We start from the raw sequence: 22455 nt of genomic DNA on the forward strand, positions 1-22455 counted from the left end.
GAGCTAATGTCCCTGGGGGAGAACCCCAGCTGGAGTGGTCAGGATCAGCTCCAAAAAATAGCAGGTTTAATTAGAGTGAAGTCTTAAGGCAGGGGTAGACTGTAGAGGGGGAGGGGCGTCCCCAGAGTGTGAGCAGGGTGAGCAGGAGGTAGCGTGCAGAGAGCCCAGCAAGGAGCAGCCTGCACCGACTGGAGGCTGGGCTCTGGGTGGAGAGGCTAGCTTGCGGCCAGATTGTGGAGGACTTTAAATGTCAGGCTAAGGAATTTATCAGGGCAATGAAATGATCAAACAGGTGTTTTAGGAAGATGAATTTGGAGAGAATGTGCAGGATGAACGGGAAAATCTGGAAGCACCGCAACCATCAGGAAGCTGTGAGATTAATCAGGCTGTGGTAGTAGTCCTGTGTGAGCTGATAAGGGTGTAAATGAGCACGGTGGCAGCAGAATTGGAAAGGGACAGCTGCAAGAGACATTGTTAAGAAAGAATGGATGAGGTTTGCTGCCTGATTGGATTGGGGACCCAGGGAGCTCAAGGAATCAAAGATGACACCGGAGTTTTGAGCGTGGGCAACCGGTAGCACAATGAACAGAAAAAGGGATGTTAGAAGAGGGAGCTGGTTTCAGCAAATGGGAATTCAGTTCCAGGCACAGAGAGTCTGCAGGACATCCAAGCGGCAATGTCTGACAGGTCACAGTAAATGTAACACTAGAGCACAGGAGAGACATTACGGTTGGTGATGAACTTGGGGATCAAACGCAGAGTGGTGATGACTGAAACCGCGGAATGAAGGGGATCTGTGAGGAAAAGCACAGACAGTGACACAGGGGACCACAGCCTGACCTGTGAGGATGCCCGCACTGAAGGATTTATGGTACACGGCTGAGACGAGAAGTGCCACCCCATGTGCGTGTCTTCACCATTAAAATATCAGTTCTAAGTGCCTATCAGTTTGAGGAAGCCAAGCAACACAGCATGTTTTGTGTCTCAGTAAGAACTAAAGTTTAGACTCCTAAGTATGCCCCTAAGACGAATTTGGCTGAAGTAAAGGCTGATATTCACAGAGAAGAAAAGGATAAATGATACAGTGAAAATAATCTAGATTAGTGGATTTGATCCCACAAGAATGAGTCAAGCAATGAAAAGAAAAACCTGTGTAAAATATACTATAAATAACATTTAATTAGAGAAAAGTTGATATTTACTCATTTTAACACAAGGACCAAAAAATTTACCATATTTGCAGTGTACTGTCTTCCCGAAGTATAAATTCAAACTAATTCACAAAATATTTTTAATAAAAGCCATATTAAAGTATAAACTGGCTCAAACATTTGTGAGGACAAGTTAATATAGGATAGCTCCCCCGAGTACAGGAACCCATACTAGATTCAGTGTGCAAACAAAACACCCTTTCTTTCTTCATACATCTCCCAACTCTTTTGACATGTATATTTATATTGCATATTGTATTTTTTGACAGGCACTTAAAAAATAAAATATTATAGCTTTGAATTTTTGGACTAAAAGCTGCCGTAAGTCCTATAAAGAAAAAAAAATTTGTCTTAAGTATTGTTAAAATTTTTCTCCTTATTACTTTTAATAAAGAATATGCAAATGAATAGTTTAACAACGTTAACAATTGTTATTCCATGACACCTTCAATAACTTTTGAAATAGATTCTAACATGCTTTTATACTTAACACATTTAATTGATATTTTCTTCTAAAATATCATAGCAAACATTTAAAACATATCAAAAGCAATCAAAAGATAGAAACTTCCTTTCCTTTGGACATTTAACTTTTAAAAAACAGGAACAACTTTTTGAAAAATGGAATTTACAAACGATACAAAATAGGCTGCATATACAATAATGACATGAGTGGCTCAGAAGATACTGGCTTCACTTGTTTCCAGGTGACGGAAGCAGTCTCTAATAATATGTCAATCTGGAAAACACACACAAATGCCAGCTAGCCTTAGAGATACTGCATATACACATAAGAAAATAAGGATGGAGAGTCAAGTAAAACTTACAAATGTGGTAACTTCTTACTCTCCAGATAATTTTGAACATATCTAAAAAATTTAAACAGACAAGGTATCATATGATCTTAAGGAAGGGAACTCTTAAAATACAATACTATGGAATAGTGAAATTGAGTTATTAAACCAAAGCAGTAATTTTCTTGATGTCCTCAGCCTCTTAACTAAGACCCAAAAGTTTAATTCTATCAACTAAATTTAATTCAAGAGTTGAATTTTTAAACGCTAATACTGTCAAATCTCTTTCAATAATATTTTAAAAATACACATGAACTACTACATTACTTAGAAGTTTATCTCATTTCTTTAAATGTGGGACATAGGCTTATTTGCTGAACACTGTGGAAATACAGAGATAAAAAATAAATTATAACTTGTTTCTTTTTAAGTATTTATACTAAATAATGTGATTGAAGAAAATTTTTGTAGGGAAGAATCAGGTGGATGATTCTTATTTGGGGTTTACAATGAAAAGAGACTCAAACTTATTTAATTAAGGGGGACCTACACTGTTGGGGTCAACAAAAATCTGAAGGATCACAGTTTTGTAGGCAACTGAAAAATCTGAAATGCGGTAAAAAACCGAGGGTACTATCTCTTGGTGTAGAAGATACAGCAAGTTTCATAATAGCTAAACTTTCGTTAAATCTAAAGAGTCTGTAGCGTTCATATGTATCTTCTTTCAAAAGTGGCAGTGACTCACGGATGCTGAGATTCAACTTCTGATTCAGCCAAATCAAAGTCCAAATGTTTGGAATTCAACGACCCACTACTCGCCAAAAATCCACAATATATTCACACCGGACAGACCAAGATTAACTCTCCTAAGAAAGAGAAAAAACAGTTTGAGCAGACTGGACTGCCAAGCATTGAAGGTCTTTTTTCAAATAACTAAAACAAGAGTCTTCACAAGGAATACACGTTTAACCGATGACATTTAACGCTATTCTGCAATAAGTTATGGCACACATGGTTTATCAGGTGAACTCTAGTAATAATAATTCTTAACTGTGCTTAAAACTCAAATTTAGAACAAATTGATTTATGGAGTTGAAAATTAATTTTTCAGTGGACCTTAAGAACTATTACATCAGATAGAGTTACAGGGCAGTTTTAGCAAGTAAGATTAAAGTGTCAATTAAATTTATTTATTTAATTTTTTTCTGGGAGGAAGAGTGGCCCTGAGCTAACAGCTGTGCTCATCTTCCTCTGTTTTATGTGAGTTGCCACCACAGCATGGCTTCATGAGTGGAATAGGTCTGCACAATGCAGGTCTGCGCCCAGGATCCGAACTTACAAACTGATCCGAACTTACAAACTCCAGGCTGCCAAGGTGAAGCACACCAAACTTAACCACTACACCACTGGGCCAGCCCGTAAAGTGTCAATTAAATTTAAAAAACAGAGATGATAGAGATGCCAGGCCTTTCAGAGAATTTTACCTATTTGACTTAAATTAGGAATTTTCTAATTATTAGAAATACTTTAGGGGGCCAGCCTGGTGGCATAGTGGTTAAGTTCGCATGCTCCACTTTGGTGGCCTCGGGTTTGTGGGTTCTGATCCTGGGCACGGACCTACACACCACTCGTCAAGCCATGCTGTGGCAGCATCCCAAATACAAATCAGAGGAAGACTGGCACAGATGTTAGCTCAGGGATAATCTTCCTCCCCAAAAAACCCACCCAAAACCAAGAAACAAAACAAAAAAACCAAGAAATGCTTCAGTGAATCTGCATATGGGTACTATTAATATAGCTTAAACTAAAGGATATTGCATATAATAAGAAAAATCTACTACTCCAGACAGTAACTCCTTCATACTCTCACCAACACTGCAAATGCTAAATCTCCATTTGATAGAAAAAATGTTTTCATTTTGGCTTGTTTGTATATGAGGCTAGTTAAGCATCTTTTTGTGTTTTATTAACCATTTGCACAACACTTTTCTATGAAAAAATCTTTTGTCTCTTTGACCATTTTCTATATTTCTCTTTTCTAATTAATGTATATATGCTCTTTATAGATGACAAACATTAGCTTGGATTTGATATATGTGTTGCAACTCTCACGCTTTGTCTCACTTTGTCATTTAGCTTCAAACTTTATTTACGGTGTCTTCTGCTAAACAGAACACTTAAGTTACTGTGTAGTTAATTCTATCTAGATTTCTTTTTCCCTTTTGAAAGTAAAACATTCATCTCATTCCAGTAACTGCACAAATATGTGGCACTGAATTGATAATGTATTTGGATCAATCTACTGCTTTATGGTCAGGATTCCAAATGGACTACATTTGAACCACTCTATTTCCTTTAAGTTACAGGATAGTGTCTTTTAACCATTTGATTGTTTTAGAATGTATTAAAAAGATTAATCAATCATATTTTAAAAGTTAATAATTTCAAAGTTTTTTTTGCCTTGGTTAAAAAAAATCCCAAGAAATAAAACATATATTAATTTTAGTTTAAAATGTTTCATTTTCCACATAAAAGCTGATTCTTAAGAGAAAATAAGCACTCTGAAAATTAAATCAATTCTTTTCGGCGTCTGAGTAAATTACTGCCCCATTAAGTACTTTTAAAGTTTTTATGCATATGATATGTAAAATGCAAATGTAAAGTTTTTACATTTTTATGCATATGACAAACTGTATATGGCACTCAATCCAAGCTTCATGCTATCATGACAAATCATTTATGCATCAAAATATCAATGTGGATCTTTTGAAGGAAAAGATAAATTTTCAATTGAACTAAAAATTCATTACGTTAGCTCAGAGCAAGTCTTCTCAGCAAAAAGAGGATTGGTGGCAGATGTTAGCTCAGGGCTAATCTTCCTCAAAAAAAAAATAGTTAAAAAAAAAAGAAGAAACAGGTAAAATTAATTTTAATAATAGATTTCATTTAACCCAATATATCCAACATATTATTTCAACACAAGCGAACAATATACAAAATTATTAATGAGATATAGATATATATTTTTGGTACTAGGTCTTGGAATTCTAGTCTATGTATTTCACACTTATAACACACCTCAATTTGGACCAGTCATGTTTCAAATGCTCAATGCCACATGTGGTTGATGGCTGCTTTATCAGACAATGCAGTTCTAGAATACGTATAAAAGAGGGCACCTACACAAAACTTAGAAAAGACGCACGCATGTCAGAACTGTAATGGACCCCAGAGGTTTTCTACTCCAAGGCCTTCTCTTTACATTTTCTTAGCCTCAGTGTGCTTACTGCTGGCAGAGCTGGACCCAGAACCCAGGTTTAGGGCCCTCAGACCATGCAGTGCCAGACTTCCCCAGCTTTAGCCCGTGTCCACTTACTTCCAACGTTACTCACACACTAAAATGCTGGATCATCAAAATGACAATATAGCAACTGTGAATTTATTGTAACAGTATGTGAGCTTCATTACTAAGTATTTAGAATAAACAATTTCAACTGACCATTTTTCCATCCCAGTTAACAATATTATGGAATGGGTGCTGACTCAGACTCTGTGGAAGTGTAAACATTTTGCAGAAGGCTTTGTGTCTGAAATGGGATGGTGTAAATACAAATAGACTCCAGTTTTTTATTATTTTTATAAATTTCAAAGTGGCAAGAGCCTGAGATATATCTCGGAGTTGTTCCTCTGGGGAACACAAGTGTAAAGCCAATGATGGTCCAACTGCCTTTTTACCAACAGGGAAATAAATGGAAGTTCTGAGGAATTAATGGACTTGCCCAAGATAGCAGAGCTGGTGAGCGACAAGGCTGAGCTAGTACTAGAAGCCATATCTCTTGTTCGCTCCACAAATCCTTTCAGTATATGAAGCTGCCCTTTGCAGAATCTTACCATAAGAAGAAAAACAGTAAACAAATTAAATACTTGTGTTTTTAAAGCACAAACACCTACCACACCTACCCAAGCATTCCTGACTCTTTGGTCTTTATAATGTAGAGGAACATTAACAAGGTGTGAAACATATTATTTCGGCCCTGGAATAAAGAGAAAAAGAGAGCAAGATTTAAACTAAACCAAACCAAACCAAAGATTCAGTATGATAGGTAAATGCAGATCCTTCACATTCTAATACTCAGAATTCCATGTACATAATTCAGACTTTCATTCATTAAACAAAGTGCCTACTTTGTGCTAGGAAGAGAGAACATTGTGGTGAATCAGACAGACAGAATCCATGTAATCAAGGGGCTTAAAGTCTAGTAGGAAAGGCAGACAGTAAACTGAGAATTAAAAGAAAGTATGATGACTGTCATGAGAGAGGAGGTGCAGAGCATCAGGGCAACAGGTGCGGGCATCTGACCCCGACGGGGAGGCAGGGAATGCCTCCCCAAGGGAAGGATTTTTAAGTTGAGACCTGAAAGATGAGCGGAAAGTAAACACATTGGGAAGTTTCCACACGTGAGCAGCAGTATTTATGAAAGCTTGAAAGAGAGCTGTTCTGAGGCTGGTGACCCTGTATACGACACACAAAAACTGTTCTATCTCCAAAATCAACAGCAAAAACAAAAGTGATGGGATTAAAAAACTTTTAATCACACTTCAAAATACATTACAGTATATGTTAATAACAGTATAATTAACAAGTTAAATATACATTTATTTTAGCTACCAGGAACTACGAGGCAGCATTTTGCTAGCCCTTAAACTCAAACTGTTATATGTAATTTCTGGTCTGTAAAATAGCTCCTAAGTGAGATTTTCAACTTACTGATTAACTTGTAGCTGCTTACTCTGATTTATTGTTTTTACTCAAGAATCTACGGATGTATAATTTTTAAAAGACAGTATTTCTTTAAAAAGTAAAAAAGGATTTGTGGGGTTGGCCCCATGGCTGAGCAGTTAAGTTCACGCACTCCACTGCAGGCGGCCCAGTGTTTCGTTGGTTCGAATCCTGGGCGCAGATATGGCACTGCTTAGCGAACCATGCTGAGGCGGCATCCCACATGCCACAACTAGAAAGACCCACAACGAAGAATATACTTTGGGGGGAAAAAGGAAAAGAAAATGTTAAAAAAAACAAACAAACAAAAAGTAAAAAAGGATTTGCATGTGTACCCACAGGAATATCAATGGCCCAAAATATTTACACTTACAAAGTTGAAATACTAAACTTGAAAAAAATGAAATTAATATTCTCTCCTGGGAATCTGATGGAGAGCATGATTTACGATTATAGTAAATGTAAAATTTCTTACTAACAATGCCGGTAGAAAAATATGAGAAAAGGTCACCAACACAACTGCAAACAATCTGTTTGCAATCGAGAGTAAAATACCTTGAAAGAAGTGTAAACTGGTACAATAATCTTTTTTATAAAGTAATTTGATAATATGTTTTAAAAGCCTTGATAATATTCTGTACCTTAGAATTCCACTTTTGGACTTTGGGCTAAAGAAATTACCCCAAATGAAGATAGTTATATGCATAAAGTTGAATATTCAGCTGTACTTATGATAATGAAGAATTAGAAGCATCCAAAATGTCCAACAGTAGGGGAATGGTTGAATAAATTATGTTACAATCTTATGATGAAGTTTTTTATAGCCATTAAAAAGTATTTTCCTGAAGATTTTTAATGGCACTAAAAAATTATGTTATAAAGTTAATTTTTAAAAGGATATAAAACTATGTAAATAATATGATTTCAACCTGTAAAAAAGTACAAAGACCAAAATAAAATTTACCAAAAGGCAGCACACCAACATGTTAATAAGGAGCTGCCTCTAAGTAATGGAATAATGAATGATTTTTCTTTTCTTTATACTTTTCCAAATTAAATATATATTAGCTTTATAGTAAAAAAAAAAAAAAAAAAGAAAAGAAAAAAAGGATATACAAGAAATAAATTTTCCCTAATTTAAAAGTTTACCTACTCCATAAAAAAGAGAATCCTATTTTAAAAATATTATCAAAGCAAAGAACTCTCACAACTCAACAATAAAACATCAAACAACCCAATCAAAAAATGGGCTGGAGACATGAACAGACATTTCTCCAAAGAAGATATACTGATGGCCAATAGGCACATGAAAAGATGCTCATCATCGCTGATCATCAGGGAAATGCAAATCAAAACTACACTAAGATATCACCTTACACCCATTAGAATGACAAAAATATCTAAAACTAATAGTAACAAATGTTGGAGAGGTTGTGGAGAAAAAAGAACCTTCATACACTGCTGGTGGGAATGCAAACTGGTGCAGCCACTATGGAAAACAGTATGGAGATTCCTCAAAAAATTAAAAATAGAACTACCATACGATCCAGCCATCCCACTACTGGGTATTTATCCAGAGAGCTTGAAGTCAGCAATCCCAAAAGTCCTATGCACCCCAGTGTTCACTGCAGCATTATTTACAATAGCCAAGACGTGGAAGCAACCTAAGCGCCCATCAACAGACGAATGGATAGAGAAGATGTGGTACATATATACAATGGAATACTACTCAGCTGCAAAACAGAACAAAATCATTCCATTTGCAACAACGTGGATGGACCTTGAGAGAATTATGTTAAGTGAAATAAGCCAGCGAGAGAAGGATAATCTGTGTATGACTCCACTCATATGAGGAATTTAAATTTATGGACTAAGAACAGTTTAGTGGATAGCAGGGGAAAGGTGGGGTGGGGGGTGGGCACAAAGGGTGAAGTGGTGCACCTACAACACGACTGACAAACATTAATGTACAACTGAAATTTCACAAGATTGTAACCTATCATTAACTCAATAAAAATAAATAAATAAAAAAAAATAAATTAAAAAAAAAATATTATCAAAGCGGGCCAGCCCAGTGGCATAGCGGTTAAGGTCATGCGCTAAGCTTTGGTGGCCCAGGGTTCACCAGTTCAGATTCCAGGTGCAGAGCTATGCACCACTTATCAAGCCATGCTGTGGCAGGCGTCCCACATATAAAGTAGAGGAAGATGGGCATGGATGTTAGCTCAGGGCGTCTTCCTCAGCAATAAAAAAGAGGAGGAGTGGTGGTGGATGTTAGCTCAGGGCTAATCTTCCTCAAAAAAAAAATATATATCAAAGCAAGTCATCCTCAACATTCTGTAACAGCAACTTCTACATTCAGAAGTACCTTTGGAAGATTGTAGACATGACGCTGGTAGATCAGTTCATAGTGGGGAGGGTTGATAGCACTTTGATAAACGCAAAAGACATTCTCATTGGTCACATCTGTAAAGGAAACACGCTACGTTAAAAAATAAAACCAAACCACTGGATATATTTCATGTGAAAAGCTCAACTCATTCTTTCAGGAAAGGTTTATACCTGGTTTATTTGGTGTCTGAACGAAGTGCTGAGAGGTAAATGTTTTCCCGTCGGGGTACTTTGGGTGTGGAGGTAACCGGGAATCAAGGTAGGTGCAGAATACATGCATGATGATCTGAAGAGGAGGGACAGTGTTTCAAAGTCAGCATGAAATCTATCATGGATACAGCCTTCTAAAAACGTGTGTGTTTATAATGACTCCAACTTTTAAATTTTCCCCTAAAGAGAAAATTAGCAAAAATGTTTTCAAGAGGTTCTAAGATGAAATCTATACAATGAAAAGATAAAAGCAAGACAATCTTAAGTTTTCCGTTAAGTGAATCCTTCACACCCAGAGTTAAGTAACAGCAAAACCAAGATAAAATACACATACATTCAATACTCAATTTGAATATTAACATTTAAAATTTCATTTTCACACATAACAGTCACTATAAAAAGATAAAGAACATGATTTTGAAAAACTCTTAAATGTTCAAAAACTTTATATTCTGTGATCTCATAAATCTAATTCTAGCAATCTTTCTTAAAGTCATAATCCCAAATAAGAAAGAAATATGCATCATGATAGTCCTTGTAACATTATTTGAGATAGAAAAACAGAAATCTCTCCCCATTCCACGTTTCTCAAACTTTTAGGCCCAATATAGGAGAACAGTTAGATGATAGTGTGTAATAATGAAAAAATAGTTAAACATTGCAAAAGTGAAAAAAGCAGGATACAAAATTTTACATATGGCATGATTACAGCTATGATAAAAACTAAAAAATAGCACAACCTAAATAAAGGGAAAAAAATACACCAAAATATTAACAGTGGTTGGGTTAAGACACTTGTACAATTTTATTTTTTATTTCTACCTTAGTTTCTAAGTTCTTTTTAGTACTTATTTTTATAATGGAAAAATAAAAACACATAAATCCAATAACAAAAATGTTAAACTAAGGGGCCAGCCTAGTGGCACAGTGGTTTAGTTTGCACATTCCACTTCAGGGGCCCAGGGTTTGCCTGTCTGGATCCCTGGTGCGGACATGGCACTGCTCATCAAGCCACGCTGTGGCAGGCATCCCACATATAAAGTAGATGAAGATGGGCATGGATGTTAGCTTAGGGCCAGTCTTCCTCAGCAAAAAGAGGAGGATTGGTGGCAGACGTTAGCTTAGGACTAATTTTCCTCAAAAAAAAAAAAAAAGAAAAATGTTAACCTGAGAAAACAAAACTAGGAACTTACAGCAGAATCAGTGGGCAGGTCTGTGTCCCACTTGCGTCCTTTGAAGTCTCCACCTCTATTCCATCGAAACGAGCTCATACAGCCTCCTTGAGATAGTTCTGTAAAACAAAGGTGAAATTTAAAAAGCTAAGAATATGCAAAAAAATAAGAAAAAGCCTAAGAAGTTATAACAAGGGAAGCAAATCATCTTAAAAACCTGATCAAAACACCCAAACATAAAGAAATACAACATATAAAAGATTAACTCAAACATCACCATGAGGAAAGAATCAGGTAAATCCACAATGTGGGAGAAGACTACTACTCTGGATTCTTAAAAAAGTCAATGTCATTTGGGAAAAAAATGGTGGCAGAACTGTTCTAGACAAAGAGACTAAAAAAAAAGATAAAACAATACAATGTAATGTGTAAACCTAGACTCTATCTTGGTTAGGGATAAAAAAAGAATATATAGCATTCTTTGGACAATTGGGAAATCTGAATATGAACTGTATATTAGATATTATACAAATATAGTTAATTTTAAAGGTCTGATAAGTGTATTGTGGTTATGCAGGAGAATGTAATTTTCAGGAATTCTTGTGCTGAAAAGTAATAATGTCTGTAATGTACTTTCAAATAGTAGAGCAAAAAAAAGTGTGTGTGTATGTACACACACAGAAAGAGAAAGAGAGAGAGACGTGCCAAAAATGGCAAAACGTTGGTAACTGTTCAATCTAGAAGGCCCATACTGTGTTCACTGTATTTTGTAAACTTTTTTGCATATTTGATATACAATAATACTTTATATATACTTTGTATATATGCACACGCGTGCGCGCACACACACACACCTATGAAGCAATCTTGCCAAAAAATTGCAACCTGAATTCACAGGAAATACAGAGGACAGAGGGTCATGTCAAACTACACCATGGGGACATGTTCAGCAAAATCCACACCACGGGAAACTCAATAGGACACACAATCCAGTTCTTTCAACAAATAAGCTGCAAAGCAAAAAGGATGGATGGGAAACCTGCAGCCTAAAAGAAACTTAAATGCATCTACCAATCACAATATGTGATAAGATTTAAATCCCAATTTAAACAAACAATACCAAACAAAGTAATTATACATTTTATGAGATAGCTGGAAATTTGTACACAGGCTGTGTATTTCAAGATATAAAGAAACTGTTTCAAAAATTAGGTGTGATAATTGTACTGTGGTTTTTTAAAAGCCTTCTATTTTAGAGATACATATGGAGATATTTACAGATGAGGTGATGTCAGTGTGGAGGATTTGTCTCCAATAACACAGGAAGGGAGGGGCTAGACAGGACACGGCTCATGCAGGGGTTGCCCAGGGACTGACGGCTGTTGGGACGGGTGCTGAGTACAAGAGGGCTGAGCATACTGTTGCATCTAGTTTTATGCATGTTTGAATTTTCCTTATATAGAAAGTTTTTAAAAGTCATGATAAATGCTTATTCCTGAACCCCAGTGCCAACCTAGGGGAGAGAGCGGGCACCATAACATTTTTACATTAACATTTATGATGAATCTGAAGAGTGAAATATTATTTCTAAAACTTGCTTAGTGATGAGAACATTTTACAGAATTTATCCAAATAAAAGTAGGGAGGCATAAAGAGGGCGTGTGGAGGCTCAGGAAGGGTACTTCCCTGACTCTCAAGTCAGGTTCCTCAGAAGACCCCCCAAAGAACCAGAATTCCCCCCCCAAATAATCAAAATATAACAGAAATATAAAGAAGCAATATATTAAATACAAATTATAAAAACTCAAAGAAATAAGTATCAGCATACTAAAATTATAAAGAATGCCACAGTGGCACCCATGCTTGGTAGTTTCTACTCCCAGTAGAAAATTAGTGAAATATTCACTTGAGCCCATTTAGCTCATATTTAAGTCTCCCTAAATACAATAAAATCATTAATTAACATATTCAAGGCTAACTACATTATTTTGACAATTCTTAAGCATATAAAATATAAAACCCAAAAGTTGTTCAAGTATAAGCCTTAATTAAGCCATAATTATATATATTTATAAAATATGAGATAATACTTAGGGATACTTTTCCTTTTTTCAAAAAGTGCTTTTCTTTGTTACCTTTATTTTATTATAACATCTCAAAGTACTAGTGAAAAAGCTCTTGTTTTTTTCTTTTTCAAATCAACAGTTACCTTTGATCCTCTCAAACAAGTATTCCTGATTTGGTGTAAGGTCTAGATACTGCACGATTGTATTCAGAGTTGGAATGAGAGGAGCTTTGACCAGAGCAGCTTGCTTCAAGCTAGTAATACTAGCCTCTGTCAAAAATAAAACATACACAACACAGATTATTCTTCATGTGGGTCTCTAAAAGAACTTAAAATGCTCTTCCCTCAATAGATGTTGAAGGAATAAATGAAAGCAATAATAGTCCTAACAATTTGCATGATCTACTTTTTGTTGTTAGTGCCATCCAGTCGATTCTGATCCCTAGGGCCCCTGTGTGGAGGAGAACAGAACCTGCCTGGTCTTTTTGCGCCATCCTCTCACCTTCCAGCACTGTATCAGACAATGCTTTGCTGCTACTCACAGGGTTTTCATGGCCGACTTTTTCGGAAGTAGGTGGTCAGGTCCTTCATCCTAGTCTGTCTTAGTCTGGAAGCTCCATTGAAACCTGTCCACCATGAGTGATCCTGCTGGTATTTGAAATACCAGTGGCACACCTTTCAGCATCATAGTAACACGCAGCTGCCACAATATGACAACCGACAGACAGGTAGTGTGGGTCCATGATCAGGAAACGAATCCAGGCTGCAGCGGTTGAGTGCTGATACTTAACCACTAGACCACCAGGGCTGGCCATTATCTACTTTACCTACAATTTATTTCATCATTTCTGGCAAGGTAGCCAGATTTACACACACACACACACACACATTACAAAAGGGGCAGCCAAATCCATATCAGCAGATCTATGGACAACTAACACAGAGAAGATTTTTCTCTCTTTTTTTTTGCTGGGAAAGATTCACCCTAATATCTATTGCCAATCTTCCTCTCTTCTTTTTTTCCCTCACCAAAGCCCCAGTACACAGTTGTACATACTTGTTGTAAGTCCTTCTAGTTTTTCTACATGAGCTGCTGTCACAGCATGGCTACTGACAGATGAGTTGTGTGGTTCCACACCTGGGAACCAAACCTGCGCCACTGAAGTGGAGCACTAGGCCACCAGGGCTGGCTCTGCACAGAAGATTTTTGTAGGGTATTTATAAAAAGATATATGACAGCTTTCAAAATCAGGTTGAATTAAAAGTTGCCTGCTATGGAAGTGACAAGCAGAAACTTTTTTTTAAAGCTTTTTGGTAAGGAAGATCGGCTCTGAGCTAACATCTGCTGCCAATCTTCCTCTTTTTTTTCTTTTTCCCCAAATCCCCAGCACATAGTTGTATATCCTACTTGTAGCTTATTCTAGTTCTTCTATGTGGGATGCTGCCACAGCATGGTTTAATGAGTGGCGTGTAGGCCCACGCCTAGGATCCAAACTGTTGAACCCCGGGCCGCCAAGGCAGAGTGAGTGAATTTAACCACTCAGCCATGGGGCCAGCCCCACAGAAACTTTTTATGACAGCGATTTCTTTCCTCATATCATGAAAGACAACTATCCAAAGAAATTAATAAACCACCAGAAATTCCACAAAATGTCCAACCTTACTAGTAATATCCAATGTTGGGAAAAAGCCATGCTTACATGTGACATGGTTGCTAGAGTATATACACTGATATAAGGTTTTTGAAAGGTTATGCACATCAAAAGACTTAATACGTTTATACCTATTGAACTGACAACTCCACTTCTTTTTTTTTGGTGAGGAAGATTAGGCCTGGGCTAACATCTGTGCCAATCTGCCTCTATTTTTTGTATGTGGGTCACCACCACAGCATGGCCTTCTCATGAGTGGTGTAGGTCCATGCCCAGGATCCAAACCTGTGAACCCCAGGCCACTGAAGTGGAATGTGGCAGACTTAACCACTATGCTACTGGCCCAACTCCATTTCTAAGAAATTATCCTAAAGAAATAATTATAAATGTACACAAATATTTAGATAAAAGGATACTGACTCACAGCATTATTAATAACAGCAAAGGGAAAAAACCATAAATTTTAGATAATAAAGATCAGTTAAAAGTACAACACATTGTATATATAAAAAAGAAATACAATCTAGCCATAAAAATAGTACTGGAGAATATTCAACAAAAGAGAAATAGTGGGGGGAAAAGCAGATAACAAAATGGTATGACCACAATTTCATTAAAAATATATACATACAGAGGTACTGTATTTTCTCGACTCCTAAATATATACTCTTCATATTTTAATGTTCTTAAATTATGTATAATTTACAATTGATATATATAGTTAGCATCATAGTATTTTTCTCCAAAAATAATAATTGGTTGTGACTTAAAATTGATAATGGTTATCTCTAGAAGCAGAACTATGGGTAATATTCTCCTTTGTGTATTTCTGTACTTCCCAAATAAACAAGGAGTTTACTATATGGCTCAGCAATTCCATTCCTAGGTAACACCCAAGAGAAATTAAAATACACATCCACACAAATACTTTTACACAACTGTTCATAGCAGCATTGTTCATAATAGCCCAGAAGTGAAAACAACCTAAATGGCAATCAATTGATGAATGGGCAAACAAAATGTGGTAGATCTTTACAATGCGATATTATTTGGCAATAAAAGGAAATGAAGTTCTGATAGGCGATACAACACAGATGAACCTTGAAAACATTACGTCAAGCGAAAGAAGCCAGTCACAAAAGACAACATATTGTATGATCTCATTTATATGAAATATCCACAACAGGCCTATCTATAGAGACAGGCTGGTAGTTGCCTAGGGCTGGGGAATAGGTGGTGGTGGGAAAGGGGGTGGGTGGGGGTGGGTGTGTGTGTGTGTGTGTGTGTGTGTACATGGGGTTTCTTTTTTGTGTGATGAGATACTCTAAAATTGATTATGGTGATGGTTATACAACCCAAACCTTTGAACTGTAGACTTCAAATGGGTGAACTGTATGGTAAGTAAATTATATCTCAATAAAACTGTTATATTAAAAAAACACTATTACAGACATTTAGTTTTTGTCTTCACCTCAACATAACAAAAGAAGGTGCTAAACAGCCTATTACAAGAAGAAATTTTCTACCTGGCAGATTCATTGCAGGTACATCAAACGCTGGGCTCTGTTTTCACATACCTCCTATCTGCAGCTCTGGACAACCCATCCGTCTCATCTGTGTGCTGACAGACTCAACCTCCTGTACAAGTGGCACTAATATTGTCTCATTGATCCACTAGGAAGAAATGAGGTAAAGACTTTACACACATAATTCTAAAGCATTTCTCAAATAACTGTTTTCATAAAACTAAGAATTTTTTTACCATCTTGTACTAGAAGGTTAAGAGTACAGTGGAGAGAACGGAAGCAGCAAGTACCTGAAGTCTAGAGAGAGTTAAGCAAACATGCTATTGGAATGTAAGTTGCTAAGTTATATTCTTAAATCACGTCTGTTTTTTTTCCTGAAGAAAATATAAAACTTTCAGTTATATGTTAAATTTTTCTTAAATTTTTCTATGACTATTATACTTAGCTAAAAGGATAACTTTCAGTTTACATGTCTAGGGTAATCATTCATACATTTATTCAAGTAGTGTTTATATTGGTTTGAGATTAGTAAGATAGTTTTTGAAACTAACACAAGAGATTAACTCTCAGCAGGCTCACCCAATTCCCTAGCCACGTGGAAAACAGATTTATTATATTTGAAACTGGTTTGTGACTATTACAATAGCACTTTAGAACAAGGAATTTCAAATGCCACTTTGCATGGCTAATATCAAACTAACTCCGGGATGTGAAAAGACTGTCCAAGGGATCACGCCATCTGGTTTGTCCGTGTTACATGTTTTGTGTGTGTCTGTAGCAACTTCAACCACCATTTCTGTTTCAATGCTTCTGTTTAACCATAAAATTGAAGGATGAAAAAAGTACAGGTGAAATACAGGTCTATAATTCCTTATAAAAATTTTGAAGTAAAAATCTCTGAAAATTGCAAGTTTTTTTGGAATCCATTTAGCAAGCAAATTTGATATATTAGCAGGACCTGAACTGAATTCCCATGAAGCTATTTACAGACTTCATCCCACTTAGCGTGACTATTCAAATGCTTTGCTGCAGAAATATTCATGTGGTTGATTACCTAGTGCTAACCAGACTCCATTAGCGGTATTACAAAATATATGGTATATGCATATAGTTTTTTAAAAAAATCCAAAAACCACTAAATTTAGAACACTGTAGCCTAAGGAATTTGGACAAGGGATTGTGTTTGTATTTCTCCCAAGCTAGTACTCCTGACCAAGACTTTATATTTTAAATACATTAGCATTTTTAAACAAGCCTATAAGTGGAAAAAAAGAGAGTATAGTTTTAGGACATCACTTCACTCATTCTTCTAACATTTATTAAATGCATCCTACTTGTCAGACACTCTTTGGCTGCAACAAAATTATCTAAGGGGTCCAGAAGAGAGATCCAGACCTCATCCCCAAAAAGTCAGTAGTTTTAGGTTGGGCTCAGGAATTTTTTTTTTAACAAGCCATCCAGACTTCCGGGTCAAGAAAGCAGGCTGCTGTTTTTCCCCACTCCCTATTGATACCCTATTTAAATTATAGTAAAACAATAAAAAAGGAGTACAAGTGATTTCAAGATATTTCTAGAAGATAGAGAGTGGATGCATGAGTGCTGAAGGACGAAACAGCAGAAGCAGCAGCAGCCTCTACAGAATCTAAGTGGAGCTACCTGCAGTGGACCAGGGGCCAATCTGCCCAACAGAACTTGGGACACAGAGGGACTCCCGAGAGTGACAGGAAGAGGCAGCGCTGACATAAGGAAACTAATTCATGCTCCATATGGAAGAGCTGGCCTTCCCAACCTCCAGGTCAAAGATTAGAGGGTTCTTCTGTAGAAAAATCAAAGAAATTGACTGAAGTAGCTTCAAGCATATACTGTCTTCTCTCTCTAACTCTGAAGTCTTCTGAGGGCAAGGATCTCATTTTTGTTTCCCTCATATTTCTAGACACCTAACAGCTGATACAAAAGCTCTCCGAAAAATAAAATTGAGATGCTGGGAAAGGAAAGACCTTAATAACTAAATGTATTATTCCCTTATCCACTCAAAATACACTGACTTACTAAATATGGAGGAGAAAAAAAATCCCATGAAAATGGATGCCATAAGGTAAATGTCATGTTTATCCTTATACACATGCCATCCATACTGCACTTTTAATAATAATTAAGTCTGATATTCTGATTAATAATTAACATCTCTGATATTCCAAGAACATACTTTGCATATTAAGACACTAATATCATCCAGAGAGCAATGTCAGAACTTACATTTCTGAACTTAGCTGTCCATGAATCCATATGATCAAGAAGTTGTCTATTCATTGTCACTCTTGCCCAAACCTATTAAAAATATGTTTAAAATGAATAATCAGTGAGGAAAAATCTTGCCAGAAATCAGTCATTCTCTCCCCTACCCTCAAAAATATTTGGAATGATTTGAAAAAAGTCTTCACAAACATCAATACTGATCTAATTAATATGCCGTAATTGTCTTATTACTCACTTGGTTGCTATTCATGCACAGATATATCTCTAAAATTCCTTACATTAGTATGTTTAAAGGACATTCTTTTTGCTTTTAAGAACAAAATAAAAATCTTATACTTAGTATTAAACTGATGAATTTACAGACTGTCAAATGTTCTAATCCAAATGTATTAAAATGTCTTGCATATGTTGAGTACAAAGAGATACTTGAGATACCTTTTTATAAATGAATGCAGAAAAAAGTTTTAGGAGGACACTAATGTCAACTATGTGTCATAAAGAGTAACACGTAAAATATAATTCAGTTTCACGCACACAAAGTTAGATAGGAGTCTTTCCACTGTTTAATGTTTGCCAGACTTATGTTTCTAGGCATTAAAAGTGGAGGTTACAGAAAAAAAAACGTTCTAGAAGTAGAAGAGAAGCCTTTCTAATAATCTGTAAATCAGAAATATCAAGTCATTTTTATTTTCCATTTACCTCTTCTGCAGCTTGTTTAGAACTGAGATCAGCTTCATCTTTGTTGGCACATGGGGCCTGAGACCTACAGGCCAGCTGGTACTGAAACTTCTTTAAGGTTTGCGCATAATCCCCCACAGAACGACTGTAGTTCCAGAAAGTGGGACTAGTGGACGGCGAGGTGGAGTCCGGGCTCCCTACAATGATCACAGAGCGTCAGCGTGCAGGAGTAATCCTGACATCTAGAGTCAGCACACGAACCCCGGGCATCTGGGCACCCAGGTACTGGCAATCCAGGAAGACGGAGCCTCCAGGAGCTCCTCTCCCCCCTCCTCCCCAACGCTACCTTTTGTTTAGAGAACATGGCCTGCTTGTGCTAAAAATTAGAAAGAACATTTTCTGAGAAGTATCAATTTAAGAGCCATAAAAACCCTAAGTGGATGAAAGTGTCTGTTTATTTTTGTTGTAAAATTAAGCTTATTTCATTATCTAAGACTTTTAAATGCTTCAGTGAGAAACAAACAAAAGACAAATTTCTTCAGGGAAAAAACAGGCTAAGGAAGTTACCTGCTTGAATTTTTAGAAGCTCTTTCTGAATGGCATAACGAGAGCTTCCTATTAGGAAACTGCTCTGAGGGCTAGCAGCTAAACCCATTCTTCCCTGCACTATGCTGGGTTCCATTTACGGCCTGTAGTAATTCCTGTGTGGTAGTAAAAGAGACTATCTGCTGATTACACCTCCAGATTTACAAATTTACTTTTAGGAAATGTAAACAGTCATATTTAGGAACTTAGTCCTGTAGAGGCCTCGACCAGAGAACTCATCACACTTCAAGGTTACAGTCTGTCTCTTGCCCCAGACAGAATCTGAGCTCCTTGAGAGCAGGGGGTGTTTTCCCCAGCATGGAGCACAGTACCTGAACAAATCGCAAATTTTCGATGACGGGCTTATGATACTTATGAAGCGGCTTATTTTCAGAGTTTAACTGATATCAAAAATATCAGTTGATACTTCATACCCACATAAAAAAAATCACGAGTAGAAATTAGTTTTTTTTAATCTCCACAGAATTTCTAAAAGAAGTGACTAGAAAATAATAGAACTGGTTTTCTTGTGATGTTTACAGGCACAAAGGATGAGCAATCATGAAAGGAATATGTTGCAGTATTTCACCCCATAGCATCAAAACCTTGAAGGTTAGCCAGTCCTGTGCTAGTAGCTTTGGTGAATAGTAGTATGTTTCATGACAGCATAAAAATAAATAATTATGCACAGTCAAGGAATATCACACTTGGTGTAAAGTTAAATTTTCAAGTAGGACTTCTGGCAAAATTGACTTACAGGAATGAATTAATGTCAAGAAAAGAAGTTTTAAACCAACACAACTGATTTAATAAATAGGGAATAAAAAACGAAGGTAAGAGACATGGTCATGATAGAGGACAAAGTTATCCTATTTTGATTAATCATTTTGACTACTAATTTTAAAAATGATAATCAAGATTTCTGAGACAGAAATGTGAACATGAGAAAAATTTTGATAAAGACTGGCTTTAGATACAAAAGAAGTTTTACACAGATGATACAAATGAGAAGTTTTAGTATCTGTTGTATATTAGCCAAAGCAAAAGCAAATATATATAGTAAGCAGTGACAAAATAGGGCCTGTCTCTGATGACCACTGCCACCAACAAAACAGCACAAGATCTGGACCTGGAGAGCCCAAAGGACCTAAGAATCGAAGCACGTAGAGATTCGGAATTCTGACAACATAACAAACTAGGCAGCCTGAAAGATCTCCCACTACATAGATCTAAAAATGTTCATTAAATAAAACACATTATTTAAATGAATAATGGAACTTACAAAAAGTAAGAGGAATAGCCAGTGGCTAAAAATGAAAAGGGAATTGAAAATCAGAGTGGCCTGTGTGCGAGCTGATGTGTGGCTCCTACGGAGAATTTTGCAGGCTTTGGGAAACCTGGTAGCTTGGATTTCAGGGGCCAAATGGGAAAAGAGGATGTAGGCCCAGCAGAGGTGGAAAGCTGGATTCAGGCCTTCCTCCTACCTCCATCCCCTCACCCAGCACAGGGCCAGGGATCTCAGAGGACTGCATTCTCAGTGAATAAGAAAAAAGATCTGTCTACTGGCACTAGGAGGTAGTAACAAGGAAGCTTGTCTGTGTTAGTCAGGCTGTTGGGAAATTTAAAAAAACCTCTGAGATTTAAAAATCACAGATCCACCTTCACATTTAGAGCACCCATTTACACTACCCGTGAAGTCCAGGAACCTCCAAGCTCAGAAATTACTTAAGTTAGTTTGAGGTCAGTGATACTCCTGAGGCACCTGGCAGAGACAAACACAAAACTGCTAGGAGGAGACCAGGCTTCCACTCCGCCTACCCAGGACAGAAAAAGCATCGATAAAACACTACTGAAGACAAGTCTACCACAAACAGACAAAACACACATAAATCACAAGAAAATAAGCCTCCCAGCAAAAGAGTCAACAAGACAAAAATGTTAGTATTTAATCTCCGAGAACTTTAGATAACCGAACTGCTGGACAGAGACTTCTAAAAAGTATGTTTTAAGTGACTGTGATAAGAAAAAGAACTGAAAACATAAGAACAACATAAGATAACCTAAAGTAAATCAGGCATATTTGAAACAGAACCAAACAAAACTTTGAAAACTGAAAAAAACCCCGACAAATTTAAAAACTCAATGAGCTCGTTAAACAGCAGTTTAGAGACTGCTAAAGACAGAATCAACCATCAGTCCAAACTGGCTAAAACAAACAAACTGTGGGGTGAGGGGAAAAACAGAAAGCGCTTCTTTACAGAGCAATGCAAACTACTAAATGTAGAAGAAATGAAAGTATTAGAACGTCTCCATTTTGCAACCACCACTGCATGTACTCATTCAGGAAAGGATCATCAATGGATGCTAAAATCATTGGGTGAAAGGCTGTTGGGGGAACAGGAAATTCACACACTTGAAGGATTACACTATACATTATTTATTTATTTTTAATTTATTATTTTTTTTGGTGAGGGAGATTGGCCCTGAGCTAACATCCATACCCAATCTTTCTCTTTTTGCCTGAAGAAGAGTGGTCCTGAGCTAAGATCTGTGCCAATCTTCCTCTATTTTGTATTTGGGACGCCACCACAGCATGGCTTGATGAGCAGTGTGTAGGTCCGCACACAAGATCTGAACCCACGAACCCTGGGTCACCAAAGCGGAGTGCATGAACTTAACCAGTACGCCACCAGGCTGGTCCCTAGATTATTTGTTAATTACAAAAGGGAAAAGCTATTGGGAAGAAATCAGGTTGCTAGCACCTTGACCAAGTGATCCAATGTAATGTTTCCAGTAAAGCGACAAAATGATACCAGGAGTCTCTCGAGGTGATACACTGAAAGGAACACACCACTACCTATTGTATTTTTGCCAAGAAATAACATTTAAACTGAATCTAATAAAGAGAAAATGGTCACACAAATCCAAATTTGCATAACAACCAGCTTGATCTCTTCAAAATGTAAATATCATAAAAACCAAAAAACAAATAAATGTTCTAGATTAAAGAAGACAAAAGAAGTATAAGAACCCAATGCAATACATGATCCTTGACTGGATCCTGGATCGGCAAAAGAAAAAAAAGCTACAAAGGTCATTATTGGGTCAACTGGAGGAAACGCAAAAAGGACTAAT

General features: G+C 36.7%; 1 protein-coding gene across 5 annotated transcripts in view; it reads right to left on the reverse strand.

Moving 5' to 3' along the window:
• Positions 1-1159: 1159 nt before the first annotated feature.
• Positions 1160-22455, reverse strand: part of TMEM209 (transmembrane protein 209) — a 30513-nt gene continuing 9217 nt past the window's right edge. For 4 of the 5 annotated variants that reach the window (XM_008512751.2, XM_008512760.2, XM_070616599.1 and 1 more), the window contains exons 7-15: positions 18757-18932; positions 18058-18129; positions 15853-15949; positions 12768-12893; positions 10580-10677; positions 9348-9462; positions 9154-9251; positions 5966-6039; positions 1160-2871 (exon numbers count right to left, since the gene is read on the reverse strand). In XM_008512751.2, the coding sequence (XP_008510973.1) occupies positions 2817-2871; positions 5966-6039; positions 9154-9251; positions 9348-9462; positions 10580-10677; positions 12768-12893; positions 15853-15949; positions 18058-18129; positions 18757-18932 (911 nt within the window). In that variant the 3' untranslated portion in view covers positions 1160-2816. Of the gene's footprint in view, positions 2872-5965; positions 6040-9153; positions 9252-9347; positions 9567-10579; positions 10678-12767; positions 12894-15852; positions 15950-18057; positions 18130-18756; positions 18933-22455 lie in introns of all 5 variants that reach the window. The other variant, XR_011539267.1, reaches the window with a different exon arrangement.

The sequence above is a fragment of the Equus przewalskii genome, chromosome 4 (assembly GCF_037783145.1).
Source record: "Equus przewalskii isolate Varuska chromosome 4, EquPr2, whole genome shotgun sequence".
Taxonomy (NCBI): domain Eukaryota; kingdom Metazoa; phylum Chordata; class Mammalia; order Perissodactyla; family Equidae; genus Equus; species Equus przewalskii.